We start from the raw sequence: 13,139 nt of genomic DNA, 5'->3' as shown, positions 1-13,139 counted from the left end.
CTCTCAGCTGCTGCAGAACCTCATAATACACACCTCTCAGCTGCTGCAGAACCTCATAATACACACATCTCAGCTGCTGCAGAACCTCATAATACACACCTCTCAGCTGCTGCAGAACCTCATAATACACACATCTCAGCTGCTGCAGAACCTCATAATACACACCTCTCAGCTGCTGCAGAACTTCATAAGCCTCTCACTTTATAAAGAACCAAGCATCATCTTTTAGCTATAATTGTACAAGTTTCAGCATATACAGCAGAGGGGCTGAGGATACAGATATCCAGAGCTGTGCTCACCATTACTATCTGGTGTGCACAGGGTGGTAGCCTAACCCCCACTCCAGGTGACCCCCCAACTCTCAAACAAACACACACACCTCACTAACACACACACACACAACTCACTAACACACACACCTCACAAACCCACACACACACACAACTCACTAACACACACACACTTACATTCTCTTCAGGGAAAGTCTGGGGCAGCATGAGGTGCAGTCATCTTCTTCTTCTCTCCTGCACACAGCCGGCCCGGGCCCCTCCCCCTCCTGCTCCTCTTGTCCCGACAGAGAACACAGCCAGAGAAGGTACGGAGGTGGCTGGGGAGGGGCCCGGGGGGAGTGAGGAGGGGGCCCTGCTTGTGTCTTCTCTCAGCTCTGCTCGTGATAGATGCTGACAGACAGCAGGAGCTGTGTGTGTGTGCAGTACAGTTGTGAGGAGCTTCAGCGGGCCCCCTGAATTCTAGTTTGGGCCCGGGCCCCATACAACTGTACTGCCAATACTGCCCTGATGGCGGCCCTGCTGACTACAGGTGTAGCAAATCTCCTCTAGGTCCCTTCACCGTAGGACTTCCCTCTGTGGTAGGACATCGTACATCTCGAACCTAACCTGTTCTCCTGTCACTCGAGTGATCAGACAATAAGTTCTCTACTGCATATAACAAATCATGACTCTCAGATATCACAAGGACTCTACCACTTTAACATCATGAGGGTATTGGAAAGTCACAGTAACTAACTTTAAAAAGTTTCTGAAAAGTAAAAGTTTAGATGTGAGCAAATCTTATCTAATGGCGAATGCAAAAAGTTTATTGACACATAAACAGCACAACAGATAAATGCAATAAAATCTCTATACTGTGACCTACTATGTAACCATTAGATTCACTTATAATAACCAGTCAGGGAATTCACAATGTTCAGTACGGGATTCTCAGAATTTTTACTTTTTTTTTGTTTGTTTTTTAATTCATTTTTTACCTAGGAAACATCTTTATGATCAGATCGCACAGGTCTAATGACTGGTCACACCTCTTCTAGTAAATAATCATATACTATATTACACTTACTAATAACAGACATTAACAGTTCAATTAATACTGGTGTATTTGGATCTTATTGAATTGTCTTTTGTTTCACTGAGATCATCACATATTATACATAACCACCATAGAAATATATAAACTATACATCACCTAAGGTTTTAAAGCCTTTTTATGAAAATCATCTATCACGTGATCCTTTTGTCACAGTTAGTGGCATTGCTATGGATCCTTAAACCTGTCTCTTGACTGATAAAGCCGCTCAGACTCCTGACCTCTTTCTCTGCTATGAGGCCACTCGTATCACCTCAGACATTGCTTCTTGGCTTTGTTCTCCCACATAGCTGTGGTTGACATTCAGCTAACCTGTAAGGACGACATCGATACAGACAGGGACATGCCTATATAGGCCACCTGTGGCAGTTGGATGAAGTCCACTTACATTCCCTGGAACAGGCAAGATGGTCACTGACTATGCAGACAGGCACCTTTATTGTGTTAACTACAGTAGGTTATGACAGGTGTAGATAATACAGCCCTACACAATCCTCTTTGCTATATTTGTTGACCCCTGCGCCACCCAATGCGAGGATACTACACCACATTACACAAGGCTTCCTTCTGCTGGTTTTGTCAGATAGCTAACAGTGAGATACAAGGCAGCCGGCAAACACAGTGTCTTACTTAGGCCCCGTTCCCACTGAGCAAAGGTAGCGGAATTCCGCGACGGAATTGTCCGCCGTGGAATGCCGTTAGCCTCCCGCTCATAATGGGAGTCTATGGGAGGCGCGCGCTCCTGCTCTGTACGCGCTGAAGAATGAACATGTTCGCTGGGATCACCATCTCCTGTGTTTGAGACGGTTGGCCCATCACAAACTTCAGTCCAGTTAGTGCTATATGCTTTAAACCAGGGATGGGGAACCTTCGGCCCTCCCGCTGTTGCAAAACTACAAATCCCATCATGCCTGGCAGTCCTGGCATGATGGGAATTGTAGTTTTGCAACAGCGAGAGGGCCGAAGGTTCCCCATCCTTGCTTTAAACTGACCAGTGTCAGCTTTATTTGTCAGTTCAAGGAAAAACATAAAACATAGGCAACACTGCAAATAAAATAAAACCTAGGCCCTCTAGCCACTAACACAACACAGCTTTCCTAGCTGTCACTTTTAAGCCTACTGCTCAATACTTCCAGTTCAACTGGTCTCACCAAGACTTGGCTGCAGCTCCCACAGGCCTAGCACTGCCTGTGTTCTCCCACCCTGGGAGTCTTCTCCTGGGAGCCATCACCTGGGAAGCTCTGAAGTCCCTAATAGAGCTCCATCAGATGGGTTTCAGAGCCTCATCAGCTCTTATGGTGCTTTTAGATGTGCACCACGCTGGTTCGAAAAATGGATCGCGGCACCGGCTTCCCTGTCACGGCGCCGTTCTATCCCTGTCAGGTTAAAGAGGACGTACCTGGTGGTACATCCTCTTTAAGTTTAATTGACTTTTCAAGTCCATGTTCACACATGGACTTGATATCAGGATGGTCTTGGCAGCCGCAGGATTCTTCTCCTCACTTGGTAGCATTGCTGAACATTAGGACTCATTTTGGTCACAGTTCACACAGTCAGACAGTGAGGCTCCACCCACTGGTATCTCTGGGACTTTTGTATATGGTTCTCTTGGCTCCTCCCCCTTAGGCAGTTGTACAGCACACTTCTCAGGAGACTCTCCCTCCCACAACTGCCAGAAATAAGGAAAGTCTCTGTCAAGTATAAACTCCACCTCAAGCTCCGCACAGACCTCCAGCACATGATTCACTGTTCCATAACATGTCTTACCATATGGCTCTGGTCGACTCTTCACAAACAGTATAATATCCAGGTGGACCCTGGACACCTCCTGAGGACAATCCAGGTCAACCATTAATGGGATTCCACCCACCAGCAATTCACAGGTTTTTGGTTTAAATTTCTCTCATCTCCTGACCAGAGGACAATAAGATGCACAAACATCCACTCCCATGCACCTCCAACATGTCTCTCTCCGCTCAGGGACTGCGGCTTGCTGTTGTGGTTGGTTGCTCCTAGCAACATCATCATGGCACCTCTGCAGAAGTGATTTTTTAACACTTGGGCACTTGGCAAAAGCACATCCAACTACACAACAGTCCACTCTCACACATCCCCAGGGCGGCTCTGGCTGGTTGCCCTTAGGGACGGCACCCTCAGGCTTTTAGGCTTTTTATCTGGAGAATCAGACAAGGATGCAACCTGGACCTTGGTACAGCAACCAATTGGCTTGGACTTCGGCACTTTTTGGTTGGCAGCCTCCTGCAGTGTAGTGCGTGTATTTAGACACCCACTCTGTGTAGCAGTACATGCACTTTGTACAGACACTTGCTTATCCAATATCCTTTGCAGTTGGGCCCGAACAGCCTCCTGCTCTGCTTCATACTGCGCAGGTTTATGACCCGTCTGTTTGGCTAGGTCTTCACAGCGCTGTATGTCCCATATGCATCTGACATAGTCATCTGCTAGACCCATAGCAAAGCAGCAGAAACACCAGCTTTTCACCTCATCAATACTGCCCTTATCAAGACAACACAGTCTCTGAATGTCTCTCTTCACAGAGACTCAATCTCTCATAAGGCTTCTGGCCCTCTAAAACCAGCAGCAGCACAGGCTCTATATCTCTTCCTCCACAGAGACACCACCTCTGATAACGCTTCTAGCGCTTTAAATCCAGCAACAAACTTTATGTGCCATTTCCCTGCCCACAGCAATCCTCCATCATGTGTGAATCTGGGGGTTACTCACTTGCTGGGATCGCCATCTCCTAGGTCTGAGACGGTTGGCACATCACAAACTTCAGTCCAGTCAGTGCTGTATGCCTTAAAGTGACCACAGTCAGCTTTATTTTTCAGTTCAAGGAAAAACATAAGACATAGGCAACACTGCAAATAAAACCTAGGCCGTCAAGCCACTGACTAACACAGCACAGCTTCCCTAGCTGTCACTTTTAAGCTTACTGCTCAAAACTTCCAGTTCAACTGGTCTGACCAAGACTTGGCTGCAGCTCCCACAGGCCTAGCACTGCCTGTGTTCTCCCACCCTGGGAGTCTTCTCCCGGGAGTCATCACCTGGGAAGCTCTGAAGTCTCTAATAGAGCTCCACCAGGTGGGTTTCAGAGCCACATCAGCTCTTATGGTGCTTTTAGATGTAGCGATAATTCGCCGGATCACACGATTACCAATTTTGAATGAACGGTGTGTTTTTTATAACGATCAGCGTTTAGACGGAACGATACATCGTACAGAAAAATCGTTTTGCGATCGCTTAAGCCTATCTCACACATAGGTTAAATCGGTGAATGACTGTTTAGACGGAACGATCTGCGAAATTTTTTGCGAACGACAAACGACAATTTAAGAACATGTTGAAAGATCAAAATGAACGATTTTTCGCTCGTCACTTGATCGTTCACAACGTTTACACATATGATTATCGTTCGAATCCGATCGTTATCTCGCAAATTAGAACAATAATTGTTCCGTCTAAAAGCACCATTAGGTTGGAGTGGAGTATATGGACCAGGAACTCCACCTGAACTCCAATTCCCACTCCAGAGGCATAGAACTGCCTCTCAAAGCCCCAACATGCCTATATATATATATATATATATATATATATATACACACACACACACACACAACGTCTTGTTAAACAATATTACATAGACATATATTGGATACAGTAACAATGAGTTACTTCGGCCTCTCATAGGGTTCTTAATAAGTGCACAGAGTTCTAGGTTCGACCTTTGCCAATTATCACTTTTCTCTTGGCATTCATATAAAACTTGGAGGGCAGAAAGTTACCTCCTCTCTGCTTCCTAATCAGAAGTCTACGCCATGTTATCAAGAAGCCGCTTTTATCAGTAAGCTCTGTAGAGAGGGAAAAAATAATCTTTGCGCAGATTTTCACCCCATCTGTTGTGAGGGTGGAGCTGGGGGAACATGAAACATCCCATCAGGGTTAGTTACAGAATATAGAGTTGTGGTGATAGGTGCTGTCATGTTAGGGGCTGTTACTGAAGACACCTCTTTTCTCTAGGGCGGGGGAACAGGGGCGATGGAATGTGATCCCCAATTGTATCAAACATGATGGGAGTTATGATTTTTTTGTTGTTGTTCACAACATGTCCAGAACTTGCCGCCATTTTAAGGCGGTGGCCGTTATACACATAGATGTTATACTTATCATCAAAACTTTGTTTCACCACCCTGATGCAGGTCTCTCACTAATTCTGCATCAGTTAGCTTTTCCTCTCTCCTACCTTTTTTTTTCTTTTCCAAGCTGTTTTGACAGCTTCCACCTGTGTGGAGACACATCTTACATGTTTTTCTTTCCCATCTTTAGGGTCATATTTCCAATCACCTTCTCTCTCCCATCAATTTGGCTACATGGCTTTAGGCTGAAGCCATGCTATCCCAACCGTTGTCCTCTATAACTCCCTCTTGCTGGACTCTAACTCGATGCCAGATTTGAGGGTTGAGGGCATCCTTTCCTCTACATTCCCAAAGTTTCCAACTTCTACACCCTTAACCCCTTCCTAAACGAATGGCATGACATGCACTTTTACTCTAACTAGTCTATAACATGCAACTCACCAGACCTTGGCACCCAAGAACAGGGACACACAGAGCATGGCAAGAACTAAGCTTTCTTACCGTTTAACAGCGCTGTTTTCACATGAGGTCTGTGCGTTCCTTCTGGGGTTGCCTTCGTGGTCCAGGTGTGCAGCATTCGGTTGAGGTGTAGAGGCCATGCCCCACGTTGAAGCGCCAGTTACTGTTAGGGTGAGTCTCTCAGATATATCTGGGCCTTGCCAAATTGGTAAATTATTGTGGCAGCTGCAGTCTGCTGTGAGTATCAACCAAACACATGAGACCGCGCCAGTGTTCAAGCTGATTCTGTTTATTATGGGAACAACCCTTAGTTTATATCTTAACAAGAAAGGTTCAAAATGTAGGAGGAGGAATAGGAGGAGGGCTCAGGTGTATTCCCACATTCTACATAAGGAGTCATTGTATTAGTCTCCATCCTCCCTAGCTGTTATCTATTGGCAAAGACTCCCAGTACAGACCTTGAATTAAAACAGAGAGCACAAAATAAGAAAAAAATTCCATTATAGCCCTATTTTGCGGAACGATTATCGTTCATAGACTCGCTTCAATGACCGCTCGTTAACAAGCACTTAACGATTTTTTTAAGCGAACGATAACACATAATACGTGTGGGAACGTGAACGATATCTGTAGTGTAACAATTTTTTTGCGGTCGTTACATCGTTACATGGTCGTTTAAAATGTGGGGAAATGTAGGTAGACATTTCAGGAACGACTGAAAGATTTTTTATTCAACGAAAAGATAAGCGAATTATTGTTGAAAGACCAACGATTTTTTTTCAACATGTTGAAAAAAAATAGTTAATGACTCAACGACGATTTTGCTGTTGTCGTTCGCTCGTTTACAGCTATTCCACAGAACGAATGTCGTTAACGAGCGGTCGTTTGAAGGATTTTATGAACGATAATCGTTCGAAAAAGTTCCATGGAATAGGGCCTTTAGGAACATAAAATAGTGAGTAACAGAGCGGGAAGGCTCCTTCCGCATCTGCCTGTAGAGCGTTAAACAAAGCAAATATACATTGTAAGAATATAACACATATATAAAATAGTCTCTTATCTCCACAGTGACCTATCAGAAATGTGACCTCCAGTAGTGTGGCTGCCTTTACCCACATTATAATCCGCTACTGGCCCCGCACGGGGAGCTCTCTGATGTGCGCGCTGCCGGGGATAGGACGGGACACCCCCATCAGCCGGGGACAACCGGACTCTTGTGACCGCAAGCAAAACAATGCTTGCGGTCACAAGAGAATGCAGTGGCGGATTATAATGTGGGCGGCGTGACATTGGGCGGCCGCCCAAACCGCCCACATTATAATCCGCCACTGAGTGTATATGTATGTATGATATCCCTGCTTACATCAGTGTATATGTATGTATGATATCCCTGCTTACATCAGTGTATATCTATGTATGATATCTCTCCTCATATCAGTGTATATGTATGAGGTTGAGGGTAGCAGTCAAAATTAGTAAACCTGGTAAGCCTGCTTGAATAGATGAGTTTTGAAGGCATGTTTGAAACTTTGTGTATTGGAGGTGAGTCTGACAGTCTTGGGTAATGCATTCCATAGAACTGGTGCAGCTCGGGTGAAGTCCTGGAGACGGAAGTGAGAGGTGCGGATTAAGGTGGATGTTAGTCTTAAGTCATTAGAGGAGCGTAAGGCACGGGTAGGGCGGGAGACAGAGATAAGGGAGGAGGTATAGGGAGGTGTAGCACTGTGGAGAGCCTTGTGGGTGAGCAGGAGGACTTTGTATTGTATCCTGTGTTTAATAGGGAGCCAGTGTAGTGACTGGCACAGGGGAAAGGCATTGGTATAGGAAAGGCATTGGTATAGGCCTGGACATGGAGATGAGCCTGGCTGCTGTATTGAGAATGGACTGGAGAGAGTAGAGTTTAGAGGAAGGAAGGCCGATTAGTAAGGAATTGCAGTAGTCAAGACGGGAATGGATCAGAGCAACAATAAGAGTTTTAGCAGATTCGACAGTAAGGAAGGGAAGTTTTTTAGATGCAGATTACAGGAACTTGAAAGAGATTTAATATGAGTAGTGAAAGAGACATCCGAGTCAAACATAACCCGAAGGCAGCGGGCTTGCTGTGTAGGGGGTATGGTTGCACCACAGACAGAGATGGAGATGTCAGGTGGAGGACGGTTAGTACAGAGAGGAAATACAAGAAGCTCAGTCTTAGCAAGGTTGAGTTTTAGGAATAGGGAGGACATAACGTTAGAGACGGCAGACAGACAGTTACTGGTGTTCTGTAGAAGTGCGGGGGTGATATCACGTATATCAGTGGGGGTTATATCAGTGTATATGTATGTATGAGATCCATCCTCATATCAGTGTATATGTATGTATGATATCCCTGCTTACATCAGTGTTCTCTGTGTATGACATCTCTCCTCGTATATCTCTGTGTATGAGATCTGCTATTTCTTGTATATCATAGCTGTTTCTCTTCTGCTTCTGTGCAGTTACATATATACCACCTTCTCCTGGTGGTTCTCTGGTTGTGTATTATCACTATGATGTACTGACATATGTTTCTTTTACAGATATCAGGCCTTTCCAGTGAAGCCTCTTGGTAAAGGATCCATAGGTCTAAGCGCAGCTGTGTACTATGTGCCTATAGACTATGTGATATGTGCCTATAGCTGGCTCCTACATTCACTATTATCTGTTGATCTCTTCTATAGTCCAGAAGAATATCTGTTTATTAGGAATGTTTCCTTTGTCCCTTGCAGATCCGGTCTCTGAGCAGCGCTGGTCGTCTCACAGGAGCACAAGATGTGCAAAGTCTTCAACCTCATCAAATGTCAGAATTGTTTCTTGAAACTTTTGCTGCCCCGGGTCTCCGGTCAATACGGTGATGTATTCAGGATTTACCTCATTGCTGCTGATCTGCTACGAGTTTTATCCACTATTCCCTATGTTGGGAGGTCGGGGATCTTTTTCCTGCGTCTCAGCCTAAACAAAGGGAGAAAATTCTAGATGGTTTCCATAATATATGTCTCCTCTGTTCATGCTTTTATGATGACATTCATACATTGCTGTACACTCCTTACATCCACACCTCAGGGAGCACACATGGCTTATTCTTCACTGTCTAAGCAGTGTTTGTCATCTGCAGGTCTGATCTCGTCCTTGCTTGGTCTCCGGTCCTGTATACCATTATGAAGCTGTGATGGCTGTCCTCCAGGTCCTTGGTGTGGTGATGTATACCCTTATCAATTGGCTGTTATGATGGTAGTCCTCCAGGTCCTTGGTGTGGTGATGTATACCCTTATGAAGTAGCCATTATGGTGATGGCTGCTCTCCAGGTCCTTGGTGTGATCCTGTATTTATGATCGGCCATTGTCAGGCAGATTCAACAGGGAAGCTTCATGGATTTGGCCTCAAACAGTCTCATTTTACTACAAGAAAGCCTCTACCGTCAGATGGCAGGCCACTCTGCGAGAATTGGAAATGAGAATCTATCCTCTCTACCATAACTACCTTCATCATCTCACTTCTTCTGCCACAGATACAGGTACCTCAGAAATCTCCAACAGGAAATCCTCCCATCCTGGTATCAGATTCCTTCCTGTTATAGAGAGGCTAGACTCTAATAGTGGAGCAGGCCTTCTCTACGACTGAATGAGAAGATCTCCACAAACAAAGACCTCTATTACTGTACCCTGATGTCTGTGCTCAAGATGGGGAAACTGGCAGATGCGTGGACTCTGCCTATAATGCAGTGGATTGTCCATGTGATCTGAGATGTTGGTTGCTTTTTGCTGTGTCATGTTAGGTTGAAACATCTGTACCTGGGAATCAGATGTGACAGGAGCCAGTGATCCAACCTCTGTGAGCTGTGACAGGAGCCAGTGATCCAACCTCTGTGAGCTGTGACAGGAGCCAGTGATCCAACCTCTGTGAGCTGTGACAGGAGCCAGTGATCCAACCTATGGGAGTTGTGGCAGGAACTGGTGATCCAACCTATGGGAGCTGTGGCAGGAACCGGTGATCCAACCTATGGGAGCTGTGGCAGGAACCGGTGATCCAACCTCTGAGAGCTGTGAGACATCTGGACTATTCAGATTATCATAGGAAATTTGTTCCTGATCTACACAGACAACCTGACATCAGCCCTTACCATAAGGGGGTTATGGTCCAATGACATGCATTCTACAGTATCAAGGCAATACATTAGAACTATGGAAGATCTTGTGTAACAGCAGAGACTAAGACCATCAGAGTGGGTTCAACAGGAAATTGCAAAAGCTGCACCTCTGCAGGATGCCAACCTACCAATGAGGCTGGTTATAGTGTGACCTACGAAAGAGAAAATCTTGGGAGCCCTTCTCCATAACAAGTCCGACCATAATACACAGTAGGATCATTATTTAACAGGATTCTGTTGCCAGCTTGGAAGCTAGTAGATAAATGACTTAAGAAGGTCCTTCAGTGTTCAGAGTGAATACCAGCTACAGTTACAGATGGTGCCAGTGGGAGTCTCTGGAGAATGTAAACATCATAGTCACTCCATTTCTGCACAAAGGCTTCCATTAGGATTACAGTACATCTCATGTACAAGTTTCCGTCACTGTACGATGGATGTTTACTATTCTGCCACTTACTACCAGATCCATTATAGTGTTCAGAAATATGAGACAAGACCTTCTCTTGGCATCTTCCTCTTGTAAGAAGGTTCCCTGAGGCTTCACTGAAGTTTATTTTAGATCTACCAGAAGACTGGAAGAAGGTGTAGACTTCCTTCAAACAATGGACACCAGTTGCCAGATGGTGATGACCTAATAGTCTGTCCTTCATTGTATTCAGTGCAGAAGAGAAGAATATTCTTTCCTCCTATTCCTGGCAGATTAAATATAAACTTCAGTCCAATGAAGTCAAAAGGACACTCTAATTGTGTCCAGAACTATGTTACTACTAGACATGCTCCTTCTCTTGCCCAGAAGATGCATCGAATTTTCAGTGATCACTGGTGGATGAGCGATTCTACCATCTCAACTAATGCAGCAGAACCTCTATTCCACCTGGCAGAGAGGGTGTAATTCTTCCAAGATGCCTGTACGATAACATTCTGCTCCAGGCTGTGAAGGGCTTGGTACTCAAAATTGTAGTTTTTAGGAATTCAGCTTATTGGCTGATGTCCTTCAATATTTACCCTCCCCTGGGTTTTAGCTATAAAAATCCCATCTGTGCTGCCCGAGGACGAAGAGGAAAGATAAAATTTGTCTTACCTGAAATATTCCTTTCCTCGAGTCCGAAGGCAGCACACATATACCCACCCAATTATCTATTTTTGGTGATTCTTCTATATTTAAAACACATGTGAGAGCTGTGAGAGTGGGTTCTTATAGGCCATGGCATGACCCCTAAGTGCAGCACATGCTGCTAGTGCTGTGGCCAGGGTTTCCCACATTGGCCAATCTGAAATAAAACAAACTGAAATATGTTAGAATAAAAGATGGAAGCAGGAGAGGAAATACTCAACTGCCTCCAAAATAGGAGGATAGAAAAAAACAAAGGTGGACAAGAGCAGGAGAGTTTGATACTACACACTCCTGCTGGTGGAAATGAGGACAGAAAAAAACACAAGTGAGAGTGGGTTCTTATAGGCCATCAATTAAGCATGCTAATTTCTTGATTGCTTTGCTAGGTGGACGGTCCTAGGGTGGAGTCTGGGGGATAGAATATCCCATCTGTGCTGCCTTCGGGCTCGAGAAAAGGAAAATTACTGGTAAGACAAATTTTATCTATACTTGTAGGGTGTCAGAATACAGAGGTATTCCCACCACAGCTAATATAGCTATACTTGAAGGGTGTTATGTAGAGATGAGCGAACCTCTAGCATGCTCGAGTCGATCCGAACCCGAACTTTCGGCATTTGATTAGCGGAGGCTGCTGAACTTGGATAAAGCCCTAAGGCTATGTGGAAATCATGGATATAGTCATTGGCTGTATCCATGTTTTCCAGACAATCTTAGAGCTTTATCCAAGTTCAGCAGCCCCAGCTAATCAAATACCGAACGTTCGGGTTTCGGATCGACTCAAACCCGAACCCGGTTCGCTCATCTCTAGTGTTATGATAATTGGGTATTCCCACCACAGCTAATATAGCTATACTTGTAGGGTGTCAGGATAATGGGGCATTCCCACCACTGCTAATATAGCTATACTTGAAGGGTGCCAGGGATAATGGGGGATTTCCATCACAGCTAATATAGTTATAATATATATATAGCGCAGGGTGTCAGGATAAAGGGGCATTCCCACTTGAGCTAATATAGTCAAACTTTTAGAACTCATCAAATACAATCACTTACCAAAGTTTCTTCCTTCTCCTGATATCCTGCTTTTCCATTGTTGACATCTCGTTGTTTAGTTTATTGACCACCACTCTTCTCTAAAATCAGTGGTCTGACTGGTGTATATACAGCTATAATAAGACGTTAAGAGGTATAAATCATCAACTAATTGCATCTTATGTGACAACAAAACCACCTGGTGTGAAGTGGAGATAATGTTGAGGTTAATGGTGGCTCAATTACTCCATTCATGTAAAGGCTCTGCAAATGGACGGTAATTACGGGTATCAGTGCTAATCTGGAGCTTGTCAGCCCATGTAAAAAGGTGAATCTGCGCCCACCACTGGGGGAGCTCTCTGCTCTTGGATTTATACTCTCAGCTCCCCAGCTCTCAGCTGAAATATTTTGCTTATATCTCCTATAGTGAAGAGAATCAAGGGGAGGAGGACAAGATAAAGATGGGAAAACAGGAAATTGAGAACGAGATTCAAAAGGAAGAGGAGGAAATAAAAGATGAAGGAGAGGAGACTGAGAAGGAGATTAAAGGGGTTGTCCGGGATTTTTCAATAAACTAGCATTGCATTGACCTCTGTGGGGGTTGCATATTCTACATATACTTCCAGGCTCGGACTGGGCCACCGGGGGGCCGGGGAAACCCCCGGTGGGCCCCGAGCTGGAGTGGGCCCCCTGCTCCTAGGGGGGCCGGGGGCCGCACCTCCCTTTTTAACTGGAAGCGATCGCAACAATCGCTTCCAGTTAAATGTAAGCAGTGTTGTGATTGACAGGGCGGGAAGCCTACGGCTTCCCGCCCTGTCAATCACTCTTG

The 13,139-nt window shown here is 45.0% G+C and overlaps 1 protein-coding gene across 3 annotated transcripts in view; it reads right to left on the bottom strand.

The window, feature by feature from the left end:
• The window catches only part of PRELID3A (PRELI domain containing 3A), a 38,552-nt gene extending 32,289 nt beyond the window's left edge, over positions 1-6,263 (bottom strand). The window contains exon 1 of one of the 3 annotated variants that reach the window (XM_069960109.1): positions 6,042-6,263. In XM_069960109.1, the coding sequence (XP_069816210.1) occupies positions 6,042-6,139 (98 nt within the window). In that variant the 5' untranslated portion in view covers positions 6,140-6,263. Of the gene's footprint in view, positions 1-467; positions 544-4,128; positions 4,183-6,041 lie in introns of those variants that run through there. The other 2 variants (XM_069960108.1, XM_069960111.1) reach the window with 2 other exon arrangements.
• Between the last annotated feature and the right edge of the window lie 6,876 nt (positions 6,264-13,139).

Source organism: Dendropsophus ebraccatus, chromosome 2 (assembly GCF_027789765.1).
Source record: "Dendropsophus ebraccatus isolate aDenEbr1 chromosome 2, aDenEbr1.pat, whole genome shotgun sequence".
Taxonomy (NCBI): domain Eukaryota; kingdom Metazoa; phylum Chordata; class Amphibia; order Anura; family Hylidae; genus Dendropsophus; species Dendropsophus ebraccatus.
This window is presented reverse-complemented; position numbering and strand designations above follow the sequence as displayed.